This window comes from Monodon monoceros, unplaced genomic scaffold (assembly GCF_005190385.1).
Source record: "Monodon monoceros isolate NGI ecotype Baffin Bay Population unplaced genomic scaffold, NGI_Narwhal_1 Super_Scaffold_21, whole genome shotgun sequence".
Taxonomy (NCBI): Eukaryota; Metazoa; Chordata; class Mammalia; order Artiodactyla; family Monodontidae; genus Monodon; species Monodon monoceros.
The window spans coordinates 79859995-79883526 of NW_021703778.1; the positions used below are offsets into that span (position 1 = coordinate 79859995).

The 23532-nt window shown below is 58.3% G+C and overlaps 2 protein-coding genes across 4 annotated transcripts in view; one reads left to right on the forward strand and one right to left on the reverse strand.

The window, feature by feature from the left end:
• The window catches only part of TBC1D2B (TBC1 domain family member 2B), an 87366-nt gene extending 76446 nt beyond the window's left edge, over positions 1 to 10920 (forward strand). For both annotated transcript variants that reach the window (XM_029237341.1, XM_029237344.1), the window contains 3 exons: positions 1611 to 1796; positions 3483 to 3604; positions 7610 to 10920. In XM_029237341.1, coding sequence (XP_029093174.1) covers positions 1611 to 1796; positions 3483 to 3604; positions 7610 to 7805 — 504 coding nt within the window. In that variant the 3' untranslated portion in view covers positions 7806 to 10920. The remainder of the gene's footprint in view (positions 1 to 1610; positions 1797 to 3482; positions 3605 to 7609) is intronic.
• A 2354-nt stretch (positions 10921 to 13274) lies between these two features.
• ADAMTS7 (ADAM metallopeptidase with thrombospondin type 1 motif 7) overlaps positions 13275 to 23532 on the reverse strand; it is a 57464-nt gene continuing 47206 nt past the window's right edge. Inside the window, exons 17-24 of one of the 2 annotated variants that reach the window (XM_029236378.1) lie at positions 21549 to 21675; positions 20911 to 21124; positions 19204 to 20586; positions 18073 to 18225; positions 17433 to 17606; positions 17205 to 17351; positions 16018 to 16180; positions 13275 to 13692 (exon numbers count right to left, since the gene is read on the reverse strand). In XM_029236378.1, coding sequence (XP_029092211.1) covers positions 13529 to 13692; positions 16018 to 16180; positions 17205 to 17351; positions 17433 to 17606; positions 18073 to 18225; positions 19204 to 20586; positions 20911 to 21124; positions 21549 to 21675 — 2525 coding nt within the window. In that variant the 3' untranslated portion in view covers positions 13275 to 13528. Of the gene's footprint in view, positions 13693 to 16017; positions 16181 to 17204; positions 17352 to 17432; positions 17676 to 18072; positions 18226 to 19203; positions 20587 to 20910; positions 21125 to 21548; positions 21676 to 23532 lie in introns of both variants that reach the window. The other variant, XM_029236377.1, reaches the window with a different exon arrangement.

A 23532-nucleotide genomic window follows, 5' to 3' on the forward strand; every position in this document is an offset into this window, starting at 1 on the left:
GTCTCTGGTGGGCTGCAGTTATCCTGCTGCAGATGCCCCTCGGGCACCAGCATGTCCCAGTCTCCCCCAGCCCAGCCCTCATTCCTATGATCCGGCCTCAGGGAACCACACTCTGCCCTCTCCATGCCCCTGTGGGAAGCCTGTGTATTCTGAACACCCCTCTTCCTGACCTCTGACAGCAGAGGGGTCCGTAGGTTCATACAGACTTTACGTCTACACAGTTCTGATCCAGGCGCCCCTCTCCTCCCACCACCTTTCCTTGGTTCAGATTTTCATCACCTCTGCCCCGGGTGTGGTGGGGCCTCCATGGGGCCTTGCTTCCCCTTCAGCTTGGCCCCCTGATTCAGGTGGAGAGATGGATCTAAAGTACAAATCCAACCACATCACTCTCCTGCTTAAAGCCTCTTAACGCTTCTCCTTCATTGCCTGCTGCGTTTTTCAAACATGAGTAATCGGGATTGGCACTAGCTTTTTTTGTTTTTTTCATCAAATTAAGTTGAATAGAGTAGAACTGTCCTACTTTGTGAGGTTAAGTATTGTTTGTGAGTTTGTTTCTCTTCTGTGCACACAGACTAGGTGATGGCTGATGTATATTTTCTTGTGGGTCACAGACAAAGGCTGGAAAAGCCCCTGGCCTGTAGGTGAGGTCTGCCCCTCAGGGACCTGGTGCTTCTGCCAGGCTGAGCTGCGTCCTTCTCACCCCTTCTGCCCAGAATCCTGTGCTCCCACCGCAGGGCTGTTCTCCTCCAGGCTTGGCTGGGACCCGTCCGGGGCTCTGTAATGCTCTGTAAACACATCTTTACCAAGCCCTGGTGGCCACAGCTATCGTAACAGTCCATACATCTGGCTTCCCCACTCGTCTTTTAGCTCCTAGAGGTCAGGGCTGAACCTGATTCAACTCTCTGCCCAGCACTGGCCCCTGCTTGACACAGAGCATGGAGGGGTAACAGCCACCTATTTTGATATGTGTTTACCTAAGTCTCATGTAATCTTCACAGTAGCCCTGGGAGGGAGAGATCATTAACTGTTTTCCAGATGAGGCACAGAGCTGTCTAGAACATAATCTGCCCAAGGCCACCCAGCTAGAAAGTGGTAGAGCTGAGAACCAAACTCAGATCCAGCTGACTCTGGAGTCCTTGCTCCCTCACTGCCCCACGCAGCCCAGTAAATATTTGCTGAATGGATGTGGTGATATCACACTTCCTCTTTGGCCCGGGACTCGGGTATGTGGCCCTTTGCAGCAGCACCCCCTGTATTTCCACGTGGATTAGCAAGACCGACTACGCCACCGGCTCTGCAGCAGCCCATTTTCATGGGGCATTTTGAGTACAGGAGTGGCTTTCAGGCCACAGAACCCACCCCCATACCCTGTGGAAAGGATGACAGCCAGGGGGCACTTGGCGAGCACCTGCAGTGTGCAAGGCCAGCTGCTTCTCGGGCTCACCCCAGCGTGGGTGCGGAGCAGTCCGCTCTGGGGTGAGCCCGCCACGCACTTGGAACAGCTGCGCTGCTGTGTGTGGCGATGGGCCTGCAGCCCCTCCGGGGCCCCGGGTGGCCTGCTCAGTGCAGTGGCAGCCCCCAGACGCTTCTCCCCTTTGCTCCCTCTCCAGGTGGACCAGCGGGTGTTCAGAGACCTCATGAGTGAGAAGCTGCCTCGACTGCATGCCCACTTTGAACAGTACAAAGTGGACTACACCCTCATCACGTTCAACTGGTTTCTGGTGGTGTTTGTGGATAGCGTCGTTAGTGACATCCTCTTTAAAATATGGGACTCTTTCCTTTACGAGGGACCAAAGGTGGGTCTGCTTGCTGCATGACTCCATGGGCAGTGGCAGTGGCAGCAGAGTGGCCGGCTTAGCTGGGACGCATGAAGGGTGCCGAGGGGCAGAGTGATCCCAGCACCAGGTGCTGCTGGAGGTTGGTCTGGGGTCGCAGGAAACTGCAGTCATTTGCTCGTTTATCAGAAACATTGAGTCTCTGCCAAACCCTGTGCCAGGCATGGGGGCTTTGATGGTTTGCAGTCTGAGTCTCAACTTCTGTCAAACAGATGGCAGTATTATCCCCACTGTATGGATGAGGACGTAGAGGCCCAGAGCAAACAGAGTATCAGGGGCAGACTCAGGGGGCCAACTTCAGAGCCCTACTGCCCACAAGCCTCCCACCCAATCTGTTTTATGTTTTAAAAAAATCAGTTCGTGAGTAACACATGATAAACTCACATCATATAACTAAGGGCGTGCAGTAGAAAAGAGATCCCCAGTCTCCTAGCCGTTCTTCTCAATGTACTGTATCTTTTTTTCAAGGTATTTTATGTATATCTAAAATATGTTTTTTTAATTTATTATTTATTGGCGATAGCTTCATATCAGGGCATATAGATCTGGCTCTTTTTTTTTTTTTTTTTTAAAACTCTGCCTAGTATCTCCTTGTACAGAGGAACCAGAAATTTACATAACAGTCCCCTGATGATGGACACTTACGCTGTTTGCAGTCTTTTGCCACATCAAACTCTGCAGCCGTGACTCTTTAAAATTGTCTTTCTGTAGGTGCAAGTGCATCCTTAGGTTTAGTCCTAGAAGTGGAAGGGCTAGGTCCAGGGTAAATCCAGAACCAAAGGACCCTGTAGTTCTCATCAAGAATGCCAAACTGCCCTGCGGAAGGGCCTTACCAATTTCTACTCCCACCGGCAAAGTTTGAGTGTGTATATTACCTCACACTCTGTCCAGTACAGTACATTATCAACTTTTTAATCTAGTCTGTCATTATTGAAAAGAATTCTCAACCAGGGCTTAAACAGTGTTCCCTATTGGGCCACAGGTAGGGATGTTAAGAGAAAGATAATCTATTTAATCTCTGTAAATACTGTTTTCTAAATAAGAAAAAGTTCAGGTTGGTGCAAGCCAGCCCGTGCCCTTACGTGTGGGCGAAGCAATTTGTTCCAAAGCTGCTTGAACTTGCAGGACCGCCAGGAGTCCATTCCCTCTGGTGTCAGCACAGTGACCCAGAAACAAATCAGTAGAAAAAAAAAAAAAAAGAAAAATTTATTTTCTTTCACCATATTCAGAAGTCAGAAATTCAGACCCTAGTTTCAGTAGGTGAGATAAAAACTGCCTCTGGAGGTGGAGCTTTCTAAGAGTTTCAGAATCAGAGGACCCTGGTTTTGATTTAATTTAAAAATTATTTCTAGTTCTATATAGCCTATTGACTAGAAATGTGAGCTAAATGTGGAAGGATTCCACAAAGATTCTACTCCTTAAGGAAATTTTTGGTTTGGGCTGAAGTGTTGCTGAAAACCACCAAAGAGTTGAAACCTTTTTGCTATTAAGAAAGGCACTGGTGGAAATTGCACCTCAGGTCAAGTGTCTGCCCCAGGGCAGGCCGTGCAGGCTGCTCCCAGGGCCCAGGGAGGCCTTCCATCCCTGGAGCCGGTACCTGGAGCCACGGTGCTTCTCTACTCATAGATTTCCCTGTCCTTTCCACAGGTTATCTTCCGCTTTGCCCTGGCACTTTTTAAATACAAGGAAGAGGAGATCCTGAAATTGCAAGATTCAATGTCCATATTCAAGTATCTCCGTTACTTCACTCGCACTATCCTTGACGCTAGGTGAGTCCTTGGGGGAATCCCCAGACGTCCAGGAGGGCAGGGATCCTGACCTCTGCTTCCTTGAGAACGGACTGTCCTGGCCGTCTCAAACCCAGAGCCTTCCCAGGTGTGCAGTGGTGAGAGAGGGCGCTTCCTCCCAGGGAAAAGGGGGAAAGGAGCGGCCTCCAGAGACTAGGGAGGAACTAAGATGAAAGATGCTTTTATCCTTTATTCAACAAACATGAATCCCCGCAACCAAAGCACATTATTTGTCTAGTGAGCACCTGCTGAGTATCAACCACACGGCAAGCCCTCTGCCAGGCATTGAGGATGGTAGATGAGGAACAGGCCCTGTCCTTGAAGAACTTGTGGGGAAGTGTTACGGCCTGGTTTGCTCAGAGCTGTGGTGGAGGAAGCCCGGGGATGGGGCAAGTGCCAGAGGAAGGCCGGGTGACCTGGGCCAGGCAGGGGTGGTGGGGAGTGGGCAGCCCGGGCAGAGGGACTCAGGAGCCGTGTGCTCGCAGGGCTGCGGGCGCGCGGCGTGTTTGGGGGAACTGCCGCAGTGGCTCGGCCAGGGTGGGGCTGGCGCGGCAGGGATCGAGGCCGGGCGGGAGCAGAGCTGGGCTGTTAAGGCCCTTGTAGACTCTGCCCAGGACCTTGTGCTTCATCCTGAGTGTTGGGAAGTCCCTGCAGGGTTAGACACCAAAAGGGCACGTCAGGTTGGAGCAGGACCGACAGCAGGAGCCCAGGGGGTCCCGGCGAGAGAGGTGGTAGCCTGCAGCGAGGTGCCCCCAGAGACAGAAAAGAGGGGGCAGATTGAAGGGGGTGGAGAAGGAATTTGAACTTCCAAGTCCCCTGGCTTTCTGGCCTGGGAAGCTGAACGTTCAGGAATCTCTTCACCCCCTCGCTCCCCAGCCACACACTTTTTGCCTGTTCTGAGCCACCCTCGTTGTCCCCTGAACTACAGTTGGCAGCTGCTCTGGCCCCGATGACCAAGGCTGGGTTCTCCAGGGGAGTTCTGTGGACCTGCTGCTGATTGGGCAAGTGAGGGCGCACGTCCCTGCGAACCACGGAGGCAGCGCTAACGTTCGCTGTGCCGAGGTGCTGGGAGCTGCCCGTACTGCACGGGAATGGATCCCTGCAGCAGACTTGTGGCCTCTTGAAAACCACAGGAGTCCTTTGACTGAGAAACATTTGGAGCTTATTAATGTTTTTCAAACCCTGTTGACTGCCACCCATAATAAGAACATTTTATCTCACAACCTAGGACACACGTACTGGAGTGTATGTAACTGAAACAAAAGAATTTGTTGAAATATTTCCAGCGCTTGCCAAAGACCTGTGCTGTACCCTCTGATATATTTTCTAAATACACTGTTTATTGCATATTTAAAATGCTCCTCATGACTCACTCAATCGATTCCTTGATCCACTGATGGGTGACAACCTACTTGACAAACACCAGTTCCCCGCCCCCCACCCCCCTCCATGATATGCTCACCTGACGGGGAGGGAGGGCTTCTCTCCTTGGCTGAGGTAGGGAGAGGTGGTTGGGCAGCATCCAGGCCTCTGGTCAGCCAGGAGGGGCTGAGGGCTCCGGGGCTGCCGGAGTCTTGTGGCAGGAGAGCATGTGCGGCCGGAGAGGGGGCAAGGAGGACCATTCCCCTGTGGTTCTCTTGAGTGAGGCCAAGGGACCAGGGAGGTGGACGCTGGGAGAAGGTGCTGGCTGAGGCCACACCTGGCTTCCTTGGATATCACCACTACCGTTAGGATGTTTTACTTGGGAAGTAGATTTTTAAGATGTTTTCAAGCTTATTGCTATATTAACAATAATAGGATATCCAAGAATAATGTTTGCCTGTGAAAGATTGATGCTGAGTCCCGGGGTGAACCTTGAGAGCGTTTGTTAATCTCACATCGGGTCAAGATGACAAGAGTGGCGTTCAGTGAACTTCACTCCAACAGCTAATGCGTGTGGAGGGCATCCTGCTCAGCCCCTAACAGTTTTGCGTGGGTTGTCAGTGCTGCCGGGTGGCAGAGACGCAAGGGGTGGTGGGCCTGGCTGGGATACGGTCCGTCCTGCGCACTCCTGCAGCGCCACCTGGTGAGTGGCTTTCGTGCAGTTTCCTGTCAGTTTGCCGCAGGAAGTCTGCGTCCACTGGACCCAGAGTTCCCTGTGCGGCGGGATCACCTGTGGGTGTTGTTAGGACTGCAGATGCCCTGGCCCCACCTCTGGACTGGGGCCCCAGTATTTTAATAAGCTCCCCAGACTAGCGGTTCCAAGGAGCGTCGACCTGCAGCGCCCTGATTGGTTCTGCGAGGAGGAGGCAGGCGACTGAGTGAGATGTGGTCCGGGGTGCGGTGCAACAAGATTAGACCCGTCTCTGAATCAGGACCTTCCGGGGCCTCGCACGCGCCAGGCGTTGTCTTCTGAACGTAGCTGACACGGGGCACTTTCTCATCTCTCGACAGCACCTGCCAGGCCCGAGGCAGAGCGGTGTGCGGTCCCCCGTGCTGCCCCAGCCTGCGCTGATGGTGGCTGCCTGACGGAGGCAGTGGACAGTATCAATCCAATGCAGTGCTTTCTGTAGCAAGGAAGGGCCTGGACACTTGGACTTCAGGTGTATGGAGCCTGTGACCAATAGCTGTTGGAGAAAAGGGGCTGGTCACGCAGGCCTGGTTCCCAGTCCCCAGCCAGCATTTTGTTTCACAGAGACCCACACTGAGTAGGCCTTTCCTGCTCACGAGTTCCAGAACATGCTCTGGGGAGCTCGGCTCTTAAAGCCAGCCTTTCTGACCCTTTACCTCCTTGCAGGAGCATCCTCTGGCTTGGAGTGAAGCATGTCTAAGGCGTGAGTGTTTAAAAATATAAGAGGGAGGGACTTCCCTGGTGGTCCAGTGGCTAAGACTCCGTGTTCCCAGTGCAGGGGGCCCGGGTTCGATCCCTGGTCAGGGAACTAGATCCCTCATGCCACGGCTAAGACCCGGTGCAGCCAAATAAACAAAATAAATAAATAAAATTTGAAAATGTATGTAAGAGGGAGGGATGCTAAGGGCATGTACACGTCACAGTAAAGCACCCCACGTGATGGGGCAGCGGAAGGAGCGAACGGTTTGTTTTCTGACAGGCGGGGAGGAAGCCCTGTGACGCTGCTGTTTCATCACAGCCTCTCCCGGGTCTGCAAGAGCACCAGGCCTTAGATCCCTGCTGCTGGGGCCGGCAGAAGGGAGGCGGGGGCTTAGTGTGCGAGGAACCGGCTTCTGTGACAACACCAGATGGCTGTGGCTGCCGTGATTAGTGCTGGAAGCCCTTAGCCAGGCCTTGGGCACCTGCTAGTCCTGTTTTTATTAAACCGCTGGCCAGTGGTTAGGGGCAAGGTACCGTGATTTTAAAGTATTTACTGTAGATGGGTGCCTTGACCTGGGGATAGTACGAAACCCACAAACTGCACGTCTCTCCGTAGACTGCGTCTTGACACCTGTCACACCACTGAGTCTGACAGTTATCCCCAGGTTTGCTCGGGCATCCGTGCATCCATTCACGCCGCGTCAGTCCGTCCAGTGACAGAGCCTTTCTGAGCGCACCCTGCGCCAGGCCTCATGCTGGTTCCGAGGACTCAGAGGCACGTGGCCCCCACCATCGCTGAGCAAGTGCCAGACCCCGTCCTTGTGCTCACGGGCGGCAACTTGAGTAACCCCATGCCCAGGAGGCAGCACCGCTGTTATCTGAATGTACAGATGAGGAATTGGGGGCTGGAAAGGGGGCTCACTTTCCCTGTTCTGCATCCCATGGGGAGCGTGTGGCGGAGCTGGCGTCTGGATCCAGGCCGGCGTTCGGGGGCTGCCCCTGCAGCCTCTGCATGAGCGCTGGCCTCCGAGTGACATATCTACATCAGGCCCTCAACGTGGTGTCCGGGGTCCGCCTCCCCACACCCCCAGGCCTCCAGGCTGGGCTGAAATGAGTGCTGTGTGTGAGCTCTCGCCTGAGCCCCCCTGATGCTCTGTCTCTGTGCTGTGTCCTGCCAGGAAGCTGATCGGCATCTCCTTTGGGGACCTGAACCCATTCCCCCTGCGCCAGATCCGGAACCGGCGCACCTACCACTTGGAGAAGGTCCGGCTGGAGCTGACGGAGCTGGAGGCCATCCGGGAGGACTTCCTGCGTGACCGGGACACCAGCCCTGACAAGGGCGAGCTGGTCAGCGACGAGGAGGAGGACTCCTGAGTGCCACCCACTCCCAGCCCGTGACGCCGCTCTTCCTGCCTTCACAACCAAAGTGTGCCAAAAGGGTGAACTGCAGAGATGTTTCTGCTCGTTTCAAAGCCAGAATGTAACATCCGCGGTCTCTGGAAGTCTGCTGGGCAGATGTCCAAAGCCACACTGCACTTTCTCATTTCCACTCGGGGTGGGGGTCTAATCTGTTTACAGCCATCTTCATGCCATGGCACGTGGCTACTCGTATCCCGTCATGCTTTCCGCCTGATCAGTGCATCGCTAGGCTTATAGCTGGCAATTTTCAAGAGCCTATTTACAGCATCTGTCAGCTTTGTTGGTGACTCTGTGCTTAGAAAACCTTACGTGGGCCATCTCCCCTTGTGGTACCTCCTGTACGTCGTGGGCAATGTTTTAAACAGTTGCTGTGGAGGGTGCCCACTGCACTTCACACACTCCTGGGCCAGAGTCTGACTGCTTTGGGTGGCATAAGGTTGGTGTGAATAAAGGGACTTCCTTAGGAAAGGAAGCACATCCCTTTTTCAGAAACGGCCTATAGAAAGCCCACAGACCTTCTGCTGGTGGCTTCAGGGTGCTGGCCGTGCCCCATTTCTGGGATAGCTTTTGCCCTTCCACGCACAGCCTTTCAAATAGTAACTCCCAACCTGCTGGGGGAGGGCCTGGCTCTCCAGACACCACACGCTCACTGTCCGCATGGCTCCACGAGGCTCTGTGCAAACCTCTTCTTTCCATCTGAGAGTTGACCCTTGGTTCATTCTACCCGTGTGGATGGGATTCCAAGGAAACTGTGGATCATCGTCCTACACGGCAGGCCCACCCTTGGTTGGGGGGATGGAGGGAGCTTTTCCGGGGGTGCTTTGCAGGGCAACGGTGCAGCTGCAGAGTGAATGCTGTTGGGCAGCTGGGAACTGTGGCTTCCTCGGGAACAGCCAGTGTGTCTGGCTGGGACGGCAGGAGGTCGGCTGCCAGGGCCTGGGCTGGGAAGCCTTCACTTGAGGTCAAAGCTTTGGCGAGCCCTCCCAGACGCGTCCCCTCCCCACTGCCACTCGGGGGCATCCTTTTTCTCAGCAGCTGGCCTCCCCTGTGGGGTCACCATTGCTCCCAGTATGTGAGGCTGCCTAGGTAATTCTGGGACTTAGAGCACTACCGTTTTGAAGGCCTGGAAAGAGGCTTTGCCGCAAGGAAGGTTATTTTTGCTTAATCACTCTGTGGACCATCCCTGACGTGTAGATATGAGACAGTGTTTCCTGGACAGTATTACTCAAATAGGAAAGAAAATTTTACACGGATTTTTTTACACTACCTGGAAAAAATTGGAAATAATCCTTAGTTGATACAAAACACAGACTATTGAAGCAGTGTAGTTTGAAGCAGCACTTTTTTCATAAGCTTTTTTTTTTTTTTTTTTTTTTTCTGTCACCCTTCTAGCAGTATCATAGCTAGGATGGCATTTCAGCGTACTAGACCAAGCTCAACTTTTCTTTGGTCAAGCTGGTTAATTTGACTTCTCACTGTGTACAGGGAGCTGGCCTCTGTATGTTGCCAAAAGCCTTCGTCTGTTTTCGGGTGTCAAGAACATACTTTATCATCGTTTTGGTCTTTGGGAGCAGCTGTTTGAGGCCTGCCGTTTTCAGGAAGTTGCCTTGTGAGTTGGGCTGCGGCCTCGCCACTCTGCACAGACCCCCGCAGGACCACTGGGGCTGCTGGAGACCGCCTCCCAGCCCCCACCTCCCACACCTGCTGTCAGCCCAGCGGCCAGCAGCCCAGGAGGTGCAGTAGGAATGGGGTTGGGGCCCCACAGGTCAGCTCCAGCTTCCTTGAGACTTCAGTTTCCAAGCTGATTTCCCCCTGGAACTGCTGTGTCCTGTGGGCTAAAATGCTGCCTTTAGGAATATGCTTGTTTTGTCTGTTCTGCCTTGAAAAGACTCATCTTAAAAGCACCTGAATTGGGCCCAGGGACCAGCTGTGTGTGGCCGGTGTCAGCCGTGCCCTGAGCGGTGGTGGCGTGTTAGTATTTCCAGGCTCTCAGCATCAGTGGTCAGGCAGTGGGCACGGGAGAGCAGAGAGAGAGATCGTGGGGGAAGTGGACCAGGAACCCTTGCTAGGAGGTTCTCCTCTCTGGAATAAAGCGCTAGGTGTCTAGAGGGTGGGAGAGGGAATGCTTGGCCCGATTCCAGACTGGGGACGGGATGGAGCTGATTCCTTCCTCCAGAACTGTAGGGTTTGGTCCCACTATTTTGAGCCAACGCTTCCCCTCTCCTTGTGCTGTTGAGGAAAGAGCTGCTCTGTACCCTCCAGTGCCTCCCCTGCTGGTCCCATGGGGAGGGCCCTTCTGACAGGTGATAGCCTAGGGTGGGGCGGCCTCCAGCCTGCTTCCCGGGCACACACACCATGGCCAAGGGGAGCCGTGCTCATCACACCAGGTGGGAACTGCCAGCTTTCACGTTGGTGAGTTGTTTTGTGTGGGTTGAACATTTGTTAATACTTTTGTATATTTTCAATACAGTTTATATTTTTATAGACTATTTTTATCAAGGTTTTCTAGATTATGTACATCTATTTTATATAACAAGTTCTTCTGCGTGCACGACTCCTTTGTGCGTATTTATGTAAACCTGAGCCTCCGGAATCGCTCTGCACCTCTGTGCCATCTCTGGCCTCTAGCCTTGACCATCACTGACTTCTCCTTATGTATGCACGGGCCCACTTCTTACCCCAGGTAGCCTCGGGGCTACTTGCAGTCATGCCGACAGCTATCCGACAGCAGCCAAGACTGCTGAGTGCTGGGAACAATTCTGGTTTCTACATTCTATTGCTATAGGAAGTACTCTAGGCAAATAGCCAGTCCTTTTTTTTTTTTTTTTTTTAAACTAAATGTATTACTGCACAAATCCCTACTCCTCACTTTGCACGGTGTTGCCTTTCTGCCTGTGTGCTGGGCATGCCTGGGGCCATCCTTGCAGGCAGGAGGCTGGATGCCAGCAGTGGAGGACTCGGGGCATTGCCAAGTGACTCTTTCCTTTTATGTCACAGCAGCTTCTGTACTTATCTTCAAGTTAAATTTTGGAATTGTCATACTAAAAGGCAAAATAAACAACTAATTTGTATAACCTTCTGGTTTGAAATGCAGTTACAGTCACTTGTGATGGGACTCAGCCCCAAGGGCTCGAAGGTGCCTCAGGGCTTATGGGGGGGGGCGCCGGGGGGGGGGGGGCTCCTCACCTTCCAGCTGGGTGTTTCTGCATCCCCGTCTTTGGTTTGCTCTGGGCAGGTGGCACTGAATGCCTGGGAGTCCCTTGAAGCCATGGCCAAGCTGCAGGTGAGGGCTGGAGGCACTGGGTTTGGCCGAGAGCCAAGAGCTGGAGTTCCCTGTGTCCGGAGCAACCCCCAGCCACAGGGTGGCAAGCACCCCTCCTTCCACCAGCTGTGACGTGCCCTGCCTGAGTCATGGGTTGTTTGCCTCCTGCCTAGGCTGACAGCTCAGTCCCAGCTGCCACCTGGGACACCACTCCCCGCACCCCCCATCGTCGGAAAAACACGAGAATGATTAAGACCAAATGTCTTTCTACAGTGCGATGGTGGCGGGGGAGAGGGGGGGAGCTCCAGTGAGGATTCCCAGACAGAGCAGGCTGTTGAGTCTGTATCCTCCTGGGACACGGATTCAGTGAGGCTGGGGGTTCCTGAGGTCACAGCACACAGCAGTGGCACAGCTGTGACTGGGACCTGAGTGCTAGCCCCCGCTCAGTGTGTGGGTCAGGGGCCCACAAGTAGAGGCCCTGCTCCCTGTCCCTTGTAAGGGGTTGCTCTTGTGACAGTGCAAATCCCTAGGAAGACATTACTCACACCGTGGGTCTCCAGGGCCTCCTCTGGCCAGCCGGGCTGCTGCAGACAGACAGGAAGCAAGCCTGACTCCCCTCCACTCTCAGACAGTGCGGTGACGCTTGAACTCACGCAAGCCCCAGACTGCTCTCTGTGCAAAGCTACCGTGGGGCCTGCTCGGGCCATCTTCCTACCTGGTCAGAGGGGTCAGCTGCTAGAGGTGGCCCAGAGCTCAGAGCAGGAGACGATGGGAGCTTGAGGCCTGTGTAGTCAGGGCATATGCCCTGTGCCAGTCACCTCCCTCTCAGAGCCTTGGGCTCCTCATCTGAAAATGGGGTGCTCACTCCAGCTTCATGGAGTGTGTGGATGATTAAATAGGGTGTGATGTGTGATCAGAGAATGGGAAATGGGAGAGCTGGGCACTCCAGCACCCTTCTGACCCTTGGAGGGGCCAGCCCTGGGACAGACACTTGCTGACTGCTTCAGCCTCTGATACCGTTTCTTGGTCTCAGTCCCCGAGGAGTGATTTTCATCCCCCCTCCGCTCCCAACACACACACCCAAGCTGTGAGTAGCCACCACACGCAGAGCTCCAGAACCACCATTCACATCACAGTCTGTGAACGGCAGACACCGTAGCATAGAATGAGTGGTGGTCCCCCATTTGGAGAAAAGGGATAAACCCCTTCCAGGTGTAGGACTTGTGAGCAGATTGTAAAACGGTCCAGTCCAAGGCTCATAAGGAGAGGTAAGGGCTGGTGCCTGCAACAGGTCACTTCCTGGAGACAGTGTCTAGCCTTCTCCGGCCTCCTCACCCATCACCAGGGCCCGGGACACCTTCAAAGCACCTCATGCGCATCTGCTCCCTGGTGTGTTCACCACAGTCTGACTCCATGGAACTAAGTGTGGCAGGCAGGGAAGGGCTGGCGTGGCAGGTGCTGGGGAGCCGGACCACATGTCAGCGTAGCAAGAGCCCAGCGCCTGGGATTGTCAGTGAGGAAGAAGCCACCATACGTCCTGGCCTCAACCGGCCCAGCCCCACCGCTGAGTACAGAGAAGATGAAAGAAAGGGACAAGTGGGGGCTGAGAAGGGTGTGTCTGGCCAGACTGCCCCTCCCTCCACCCCTTTGGTGCAGATAAAGAGTTAAGAGTTAACAGATGAAGCAGAGGGGGCCGGGGATGTGTCCATGGGGTTCACTCCAGGGGGCAGTCCCTGCTGGTGACCAGATGGGCCTTGCTCCTCTAAGGGCGTGTGGCTCAATCCCTGTGAAACACAAGTCTCTGGTGAAGACCACAGAGTGGGGACATGGGGGAAAGGGCTGGGGGGCCTGGTGAAGTGGAGGTGTGGAAGGATTGTGAGTAGGGACCAGCACCCCCGGGCCTCTGCCAGGCTGCGCCTGGTGCCCAGAAAACGCTCCTGCCGCCTGTTACCCGGCCGTCTGAAGCCCTGCACACACCGCCTCTAGGAAGCCCTCCTCCGCTCTGCTCCCTCAGGCCTTCCTGCCCACGTGGGCTCTGCTCCCTTCTCCCCTGTGGGCCTCCCAGAGGAGCAGATGGAAAGATGCTGTCGGCCGCAGCAGAGGTGTAGTTTCTGACTTGAAATTCCCCCAATCCAAGAGGAAGCCAAGCTGTACTTCGAAACGGCAGATGCCTGTTTATGTATAACAATAACAATAATAATAATAAATGTTAGGCAAACTGTTAGAATAAAAAAATACCTTTTCTGAGGGGGAAGGGTCCCCAGCCTGCCACTGTCGGGGGGCCGGGTTAGCACCATTAGGGCGCGAGGGGCGGGGCTCCACCGCAGCCCGTGCTGGGCACTGAGGTCCTGCTGGGTGCTGAGGTCCGTGCATCGGTCTGGCTGTGCATCCTGGCCGTGGGGGGCCGGGGTGTGGGTCAGCGGCGGGCAACCCGCTGACGGCCGCGGGAGGGGGCACCACGCCCAGGTGGGGGACAGGAGCGGCAGCACTGGGTGCGGACGGTGGGCAGCTGGCAGCGGCCCAGCAGGCGCAGCGTCTCGCAGAAACCGAAGGACAGGCGATCGCGCTCACAGCCTAGGGCTGGAGGGGGGGCGGTCAGGACCAGCAGGCGGGCACCGGAACCGCCCCCCTCCTCCCACCTGCACCCAGGGTGGAGGGGCTTCCCTGAGATTTTAGCTGGGCCGTCCCCCTGCCCCCCAACAGCCTTAAGGAGACCTGCAGCCACCCCCAGAGCATCGGCCTCCTGTTTCTGGAGGGGCTCCCCTAGGCCTGAGTTACAGATCTCCAGCTGTTGTCCTGTCCCACCTGCCCTTGGCCTAGGCCCCCACCTCCAGGACTGGAGAACTGGCCCTGCTGGGCTCAGGTTTCCAGAGGAGAGGCCCCGAGACCCCAGTCCTGACCGCCTCAGGTGCTCACGAGAAGCCAGAGAGCCTGCCACCCCTCTCGGTCCCTGACCCTGCGAGACCTGACGAGACCTGGCACACAACGGAAGTCCCAGGTGCCTCCTGCCAGCCTACAGTGGCCCCTGCCCAAATGCACCCGTCCTGCCAGACCTCCCTGCCCCCTGCAGCCATGGGCTGCGCTCAGCTTCAGCTTCCGGGTCACACACCAGAACAGTCCCATCACCCGGGCCAGGCACGGAGGCCCTGACAGAGCAGGTGTGGCCTGGGCCATCAGCCCGTCAGCAGAGCCCAGGCCTCTTGAGGAGGGCCAGAGAGAGGCTGCCTGCCCGGGGCTGAGGCCTGGCGGGCCCTCCTGCCCTGTGCTTATCAGAGCTATTTTGGGAAGTGGCTTGCTTCCAGCCTCCCGGCCTTGCTCCCCGCTGCCTGTGACAGCCCCCAGCTGCCGCCTGGCCCTCTCACTTCAGCAGACATCCCAGGGGAGGAGAAGCAGGAAGGCAACTGGCAGCCCTGTCCCTGGGACATCCCTGGGGCCCGGCAGAAGGCATGAGGCAGCGGGCAGCCTCCTCCACCCTGGCTCTCAGCAGCAGCTCTAACCTACGTATCTGCAGACCTGCGTCCTGTTCCCACTGTGTGGCCTCAGGCAAGTTACTTATCTTCTCAAGGGGCCCCAGTTCCCTCCGCTGCCAGTAACCCCACCTCCACAGGCAAACGGATGTGGCCGTGCTAATGTCAGCTGCCTCACCGTGATGACCAAGTTTCCAGGCTTTCCAAACGTCCTGCCACACAGCCCCACAGATCATCAAAACATCCTGGGGACTCCAGGGTCTCGGCATGCAAGTCACTTCCTTGGCTGGCCTCTACCCTTAAACTCGCTTGGGTGCCAGCAGCTACCTTGGGGCTGTGTGCAGGAGGCACGGAGGTGCTTGCTGGATGAATGCTGAGGGCTGGGCGCTTGGGGTGGGTGGAATTTCTGCTGGGCCTTGAGGTAATGGGATTTGGGGCAGGAAGCCTATCCCTCCCAGTGGTGTGGCCAGCAAGGGATGGCAGTGGCTAGTCCGGGCTTGCCCAAGGGCTACCAAGGAGCCAGTCACTGGTACAGAATGCAGACTGCGGCAGGTCCCTGGAGGCCCTGGATGCCAGCTGAGGGCCAAGGACTCTGTCCTAGGGTGGCTCCGGCCTAGGGGCAGGAGTCAGACAGCTGATAGGCATAGGAGCTGCTGGATTCTCTTGACTGACAAAGGTAGCCCTAGGCATTCTTCCTGACCTCATGATGAGGGATGATAGTGTCCACGAGGGAGAGGAAGAAGCCAACCTTCCCTGAGCACCTCCTGGGCTCTTCACCCCAAGACCTCATTTATGAGGATGGGGGTTGTCTGCCCCTTTATGCGTAAGACAGGGACGTGGAGCCCAAGACCATAGAGCTGGTGATGGGAGGCCAGGTGTGACTCCAGGGCCAGTTTCCTGTTTTCCAGCACAGCTGGGGGTGGCTAGGGGTGGCTGGAAGTGGCTGGGCTGCAGGAAGGAAGCGTGTGTGTGTGCGCATGTGCGTGTGCGTGTGTCTATGTCCAGAGCCACCTCTGCCACAAGCTCTTCCTCTAGGACCCAGCTGGCCGGGAAGCCACCAGCTGCTGGGAGCTAGCAGGGCCCTAGGCGGGAGGCCCCTTCCTGCGGTTGCGCTGCTCACTCTGGGCAGCCCCCCCCCGGCCAGGAGATGGACGGGCCAGAGCCGGGGATGGGGGCTCGCCCAGGCCTGAGCGCCACACAGTTTCGGGAACATCCCCGGCCTCGCTCTGGGAACGGGGGGTAACTGAGACCCCTGAGCTAAAGAAAGCTGCCTGCGGGGCTGGACTCCCCTTGGCTCTGACCCCAACACAGCCCCAGCCTCTGCGTGGCTCCCTGTCAGTCAGCCAGTGCTGTAGGGGGACGGTTCCATGACTCTCCATCTCCCCACCGTCCACCCTGCCCACCCCCCGCCCAGCAGACAGCCGGGTGGGGCACTCACGCGGAGGCTCAGTGAGCTCACAGTCCTGGGTGCCGCACGGCCGCGAGCTCTCGGGCCAGGCCTCGTGGCCACACTGGTCGCTGTCTTCCTCAGGCAGCCCAGTCTGGGTGTTGACGCACTTGACCAGGCGCCGCTGGACGCCACCACCGCAGGGGGCTGAGCACTGTGGGGAGCGCGGGAGGGGTGAGCATCCTCTTACCAGCCCTGCAGGGGGGCATCCCAGGCGCGTCCCCAGGGCAGCTGCTGCCTTCTCCAGGAAGCCTAGCTCATGGTTCCCAGCCCCATCTCTCCAGCCTCCTCAGAGGGTCGGTCCTGTCCCCAGAGGCCACTAGGTGTTCGCTTGCAGGAACTGCATCTGCAGAGCGCAGGGGAAAGCTGCCAGCCCCTCACACGGGATGGGACATGCCTGAGAGGCCTGGGCAGTGGCTCCGGGGCTGGAGGACCTGCTGCAGCCCATGGGCAGTGCAAGGAAGGGAGAGAAAATTTCTCAAACAGGGCCCACCATCCCAAGTCAGGCTTTGTTCTTATCAGTTGGGGTCTGATGTTTTTAAAAAGCCGTAAAAATAAATTTAATCTGTGCCAACATCGTGCCAGGCCCTGTGCTAAATGCCTCACTGTGTGAGAGGAGCATCTAATGCTCACAACCCCACTTTACAGATGAGAAGACAGAGGCCTGGCGAGGTGAAGCAACCTGCCCAGGGTCCCTCAGCAGCCAGTGGGACAAGGACTGAGATTCCCAAACAGGCCTGGCAGGAAGTGTCCTGCCCAGCTGAGGCCTCACTGGCCACTCCCGTACCCCTTCCGCCAGTCTGGTCTTTGCTTAGTCTCCTGAACATCCTGTGTCTGTCACTCCTGCCCCAGGACTTTGCATTTGCTGCTCCCGTATGCCTCTCCTTCACATCACAAACCCCTCCAGTCTCGCTCTGAAGTCCCCCCCCCGCAGAAGGCCTTCCCTGACATCACAGCGCACATCGCTTTTTCTTTTAAGTCTGTCTCCCTGGTGGGCTGTAAGCTACAGCAGGGTGGGGACCTCATCTGGCCACCACTGTATCTGCAGGGACCACAGAGAGCCTGGCATACAGGACACACTCAACAACTCCCTGCGTGAACAAAGGTCTGATGGATGCCTGCTGACACGAGTCCCCCCTCTGCATGTCCTCCCCGCACGAAACCCCGCGCTGGCTCACCTGGCCCCAGGGCCCCACCACCCACTGCGTACAGGGGTGGGTGTTGCAAGGCCGTGTGCTGTTGGGTCTCAGCGCCTCCTCACAGAGGCCCGGCTCCGGGCACGTCACCAGACGCTGCTGCTCACCACCGCCGCAGGCCTCGGAACACTAGGAGGGCGGGGGAAGGGGTCTGGGCACTGCTAGGCTCTGAGGACACCCCCGCTCCCATCCCAGACCCCCAGGCCTCACCTCCCTCCAGGAAGAGATGTACCAGCTGAGGCAGGGCTGGGCCCCGCAAGGCCGGCGGGCAGGCGGCTTGGCAGGCCCCGGCTGGCAGTGGAAGGGCCGCAGCGGCTGGAGGTCCCGTGTGTCCACACACTGCACGTCCCGCACGGAGGAACCCCCGCCACAGCCGCGGGAGCACTGGAGGCCGAGGGTCCCGCGTGTGGATACACCACCACCACGTGCACGCACACGAGGATGCGGTGAGGGCTGTGGCAGGGCGAGCGTTGGGCACTCTCACCCCCACCCGCGGCAAGTCCCTTAAGGGCCCCAGGGAGAAGCCATGGCTGACCAGCCTTGGGCGGCGGGTGGCGTGGCCAGGGGCTGCCCCGGAATGGGACAGATGGAGAAAGAGTGGAACAAAGGAGAAAGTGAAATCCCGAGGGTGACAGAAAGGAGAGAAAAGGATACAACCAGTGAGAGAAGGGGAGTGGGGCAGGTTGAACCACACACAGATGGAATGATCCCAGAGGCTAGAAATAGAGTACAAAGATGTGCAGCACGGAGCACCCCCGCCCCCGGTGGCCATGGCTGACCCCAAACACAGGCCACGGGCCGCAGAGCTCCACCCCGGGCCCCAACGCTGCCCGCCTCCTCCCTCACGCACCTTACTCCAGCTGCCCACGTGCCAGGCAGCGCAGGGCCGCAGGTGGCAGCGGCGGGCGGGCTGGGGCCGGGCTGCGGGAGTGCAGTCCTCCTCTCGGCCGGAGCTGCAGCGCACGGGCCTCCAGACGGCACCCAGACCACAGGTGGTAGAGCACTGGGGGCAGGGACGCAGTGCCCATGAGGGCCGGGCAGATCCCTGCACCCTCCAGCCCCCCAGCCAGGGGAGAGGGACCCGCCAGTGCCTCAGTTAACTCGTCTGCAAAATGGGCTCCTCCACCCACCTCCCAAGGAGACCATGAAGATGAAAAGTCAAATCCCCTGGCAACCAACTGTCCCTGCTACAGGAGACATGTGTGAGGTGGCCCGGCTGTGCTGACAAGGCTCACTGCTTCCCAGAATCACTTGGGAAGGAAGTCTGGGTTCCTCACTGGGCCTCAACCTGTCCCTCCCACGCCAAAACTAGGGATCTGAACAGAAGCAGCTCACTTCCCCTATGGTAACAACCTGGGGACGTTGGGGTGGGGTAGGGGACACAGGACAGCTTCTTGCCATGCAGTTCAGACCCTCACAGGCCCGACAAAGCAGGTGGAGCCCTGAGGGGAGAACCAGGTGGCAAGGAACTGCACAGCACCTGGAGGACCCAGGCTGAGCCCCGCCGGGCCTGGGGACCATGGGAGGAGGCTTTCCCACTGACACAGCTGCCTGGGGTGAGCTCCCTATCCCTGGAAGCATGCAAGCCAGAGTATGAGAGGGCCGTTCACCCTGGCTGCCCCTCATTTGTGCCTGCCCTGCCCTCCCAGCGGCCCCCTGTGCTACTCAGGAATGAACCTCTGGGGACCCTAGGGATACAGGCCCCCTTGCCCCACCCTACTGTTCAGAAGAGAAACTGAGGCCCAATGGGGCAGAGCAGCCCCAGGGGCACATGGAGGGCAGTATGACTGAGCTGGGGCAAAGTTCCTCCCACCTCACAGAGCCTCCACTCACCACGGGCTGTCAGTTCCCTAATCCCCACCCACCCAGGAGGCTGGACAGACAAGGCTTAAATCCTGCTCTGCTCATTTTCAGAGGAAGTGACCAAGTTAGTGAGGTCCTGCTCAACCCTCCGGCCCACCCCGACCCCTGCACCACTTGCCTCACTCCAGTTCCCCACTTGCCAGCTGGCATTCCTGACGGGCAGCAGGTCTACGGGGGGCCCCTCCTCTGCTGGGCTGGGGTCCAGAGGCCCAGGGGCTCGGCTGCCGTTGGCCGGACTGTCCTGAGCTGGTATGGACAGCAGCACAGGGCTTAGGGGCGTCTCAGGGCTGGGGGACTCAGTCTGGCCCAAGGGCCCCAGGCTCAGGGCAGTCACCCAAGGCACGTGCCCTAGGCCGGTCGGAGCCTTCAGAAGGAAGGTTCCTGGCATCGCCAGGGTCTGCAGGTCCTGTAGAGCCAGGCCTGGGGTGGGAAGGGTGGGAGTCCCGGGCTCCAGGGCACTGTCTGTACCCTGAGTGTCTGGCAGACTGGCGGTGGGAGGAGCGCCCCCAGCGGTGGGCCACAGCTCACTGTCCACAGGCCCCGGGCCACCCTCCAGCGCTGGTTCCCAGGCCAAGGTGCCACTCGTCCACAGCTCTACTGTGTCGGGACTAGGAGAGGAGTGGGAGGTGCTGACGGGGGACGAGGCGGGCAGCGTGGGGCTGGGTCTTTGGGGCGCTCTGCGGCCCAAGGCTTCCTCGCTGTCCTCGGAAACCTCATTGGTCCTCTCCCACCAGGGAGGCGGCGGCGGCTGGCTGTGGCTGTCCCCCCCTCCCAGGAGCCTGTTCTGGCTCCCAGGGGCGGCAGGCGTCTCCACGCTGACTGAAGTCGGGGGCCAAGGCAAGCTGGGGAGCCCAAGGTCTGGGGCTCCCATGGGGGCATCTTCCTCAAATAAGAAATTGACCAAGGAGTTTCCAGGGCTCTGCTCCGAGGGTGGGGGTGGGGAACGGCCAGCCTGGCTGGGCCAAGGAGCAGGGGACCAATCTCCCAGTGCCCCCTCATCCTCAGGCCCAGGAGGCTCTGTGGTAGGCACGGGGGTGCCCACCGGAGGCTCAGCAGCACTGCTCAGGGGTGGGGGCATCCAATCCCCTGTGCCCGCCAGGTCTGCGTCAGGCTCCTCAGAGGGCCCGTAGGACAGGTTCTCATGGAAGTTAATGAAATTGTAGTCGTAGTAGAAGTCGTCAACGAACACGGGCCCTGGCGGGCCCAGCTCAGGGTCCTCCTCCCCGATGGCATTGCCCACGCCAGCCGGCTTGGCTGATGAGGGGGGCGGAGGGCGTGGGGCTGGGCGGTGAGGAATGAAGTCGACCTCATTGAAGAGCTCGCGGCTGGAGGAGCCGCTGCCTGAGCCTTCGGGGCCCAGCACGTCCAGGGCCCTCGGGCAGGGCGGCAGAAGGCAGGTGGCCTCGCTTGCCGGCCGCTGGTCCTCAGCGCAGGGGACGCCAGTGTCATTGGTGCAGAGGATTCTTCGGTGCTGACTGCCTGGGCCGCATGACACGGAGCACTAAAGGGAAGGCCAGGGTGAGGGGCTCAGGGCCAGGGGAAGCTGGGGCCTGGCAAGGTACCCTGCTCACTGCTCAGTGTCAGTGTACAGGGCCCCGGGCAGCCCTCTCTCGCCCTGACCAGCTCGAGACCATGACTTGTGGCCATGGCTGGCCAGGGCATCCCAGCCCCTGCGGCTTTGGGGATGGGGCCGGACCTGGAATGCCCCAGGCCCCTCCCACACGGTGCCCGGCAGTAAGGGCTCCCCGAAGGCTGTCTCTGCCTCCCTGTAGCCCAAGACCGATGGCAGAGCTGGGGGCGGGCCCCCTCCCATCGTGCTGCTCACCTCAGACCAGTTCCCCACAGCCCAGGTGGCCGGACAGGGCACAGCGCGGTTGCAAGGGGTTTCGGCAGGGGGCCGGGGCAGGTGCTCACAGGCAGGCGGCCCCAGGGCGCTCTGCTCATCCAGCCCCACGCTGTGGATGCAGAGCACGGCCCGGCGGGAGAGCCCCCCAGGCCCGCAGGAGCTGGAGCACAGCTGCCACTCACCTGCCCACCACCTGTGGGGGCACAGGGGTAGCATCAGCGTGCAGCCACCTGGACTCCCAGGCACTCAGGGCTCAGGGAGGGTCGGGCCTAAGCCCAGGGGACGAGTTCCCAGAGCTCCAAGCCTGGGATGGCCCCCTGGCCCCCAAAGCCCAGTGCCCGGGCACAGTCCCCTTTGCTCCTGCCACCTTCACCCCTGGGGGACCTGGGCAAGACTCAAGGCCCGTGTTCACATCCAGGGACCCAAGCACGAGCGACCAGGCATGTCCCTGGCTGATGCTGGCTATTGAGGGGGAACCCAGGCCCAGGCTGAGGTCGCGGGCAACCAGGGGCTGGGGCTTCAGCCTTGGGAAGGAAGGCTAAGAGCCCAGCTCCCTCTGCTCCTCCCAGGGGCGCCCTGATGAGGCACACTGGGAGTCAGGCGCCTGGTGGGCTCACCGGGCGGGGCAGGGCTCCTCGCTGCACTTCCTCTGACGGTCATCGGGCCGGCCCAGGGGCTCACAGTGCCTCTCGTCCACGGGCCCCGCCTGCCGCTCCACGCAGCGCACGCTCTGCCTCTGCATCCCTGGGAGGCCATGGGGGCTCAGCCTGGGCCTGGCGCTCAGGGCGCCCCCTGCCTGAGCCACGCTGCACCCAGAGACACAGCTCTACCCCACTCTGCTCAGATCCCTTCCAGAACAGGCCCCACTGCCCCCTCCTCACTGTCCTCCTGGCCATCACCCCCACCCCTAGGGAGGAAGCAGGTGTGCAGGCTCAGTGGGCAGGGGCTCTGGCCCCACAGCTTCCTAGCTGGGAGGCCTGGGCAGCTCACTTGGCCCCTCTGAACCTCACTGTCTTCATCTGTTAGTGGGAGTAACGATAACACCTGCCTTGAAGGTCAGGTGTGAGGATAACGTGCTCACGGACGTGCAGGCTCAGCCCATGCCTGGCGCATGGTAAGAGCGCAACCAGTGCCAAATCCAACCACGGCCTAGCGCCATCTCTAGTGTCTACACTCCTCCCAACAGGATCAGTGCCCAGAAATTTCTGGAGAAGAAATCCGTCAGACCTCCCAGTCAGGCATTCCTCTCCAGCTCACAGCCCTCCCCACCCCCTGCCCCGGCACTCGTCCTGTCCTTCACTCCCCCTGCCATTGCCGCTCTCTATGCCCTTGCAGAGCCCTGCTCTTCCCTTTCCACACGCACCCCACACCGCCCGCTGAGGCCCAGAGGCAGGACCAACTCCAACGGGCTCTGCCTTCACCCTGCTGCCCCTATGGCACAGAAGGGGGACTCACCCCTGCCCTGAGCCTCCAGTCTTCCCTCCACCCGCCTCCTTCCTTCCTAATAGAACGCAGGGCTTGTTCAAGGTAACAATGGGACCTGCTGAAAACGCTCCCCACTGTAGTTCCCATGCAGCTAGGGGGTCTGGGACACAGTCGTGCCAGGGAGAAAAAGACACAAGTCCTTCCCGAGAGTCAGCCCTTTGCCCCTTCTTCTTCTTGCCAGCAAGAAGCCTGGGCAAAGGGTGCCATCTTGTGACACACATGAGGGGAAGGTGGGGCTGAGAGTGGTCCCTAAAAACATGGCAGGCCATCCAGCCAGCTTGGACTATGCACCCTCCCTGGGGGTTCTTACTGCTGAAGACAAGTAAACCCTTATCGGCTCCAGCTACCACTCATCAGGATCCTGCCACTTGCCACTCAACACATTCCTATTCTGTCCACGTGGGAAGCCACGGATTTGCTGAAAGACAATTTCCCAGTGTCTGGTTCATCAAATATATTTGTTTTCACATTTGTAAATTTAACTCATACGGGGTAGGATGCCTTTAATAGCTTTTGAAGATTCCCGCCCAGCTTTAGTGGGTCAGTGTTCATTTGTCATCATAATAGCATTTCAAGGAATGTTCAAATGTCTCTGTCCCAGATTCCTGATACTGAGACCCCTGGACACCAAGGGGGAGGGGGAGGGGAAGGGAGACTGAAGAAGCCACGGGGGAGGGGGGGGTGAGAGTTAGTCAAATTGTTACACATTTTATAAAGAGTTTAAAGGAATAAGTAAATGTGGTGAATAGGCCATTGGGCTATGAGGCTCAGAGTTTGGGTGGGGAGATCCTTGTCACGTCCCAGCTCCCTCCTCCCTGCCCCTGTCCTACTCCATCCTCCTCCCCCTCCTTCTTTCTCTCCCCTGCCCCTCCTCCTTCTCTCCCTTCCCCCTCCCCCTTCTCACTGGGGAAGCCCTCCTGGGCCAGCAGCCCAGGAGTGTCAGGCTCTGGGCCTCCCAGGAAGGGTGGGAGGGCACCGAGGAGGAGGGGGGCCCGGGGAAGCCTGTCTGTGGCAGGAGCTAGAGGAGAGGAAGGAGCTTATCCTGACGGAGATGCAGGTAAGGCTCTGGGAGGATGAAGGGGTCAGATCCCAGGTATGGGGCAGAACCACGGGCAC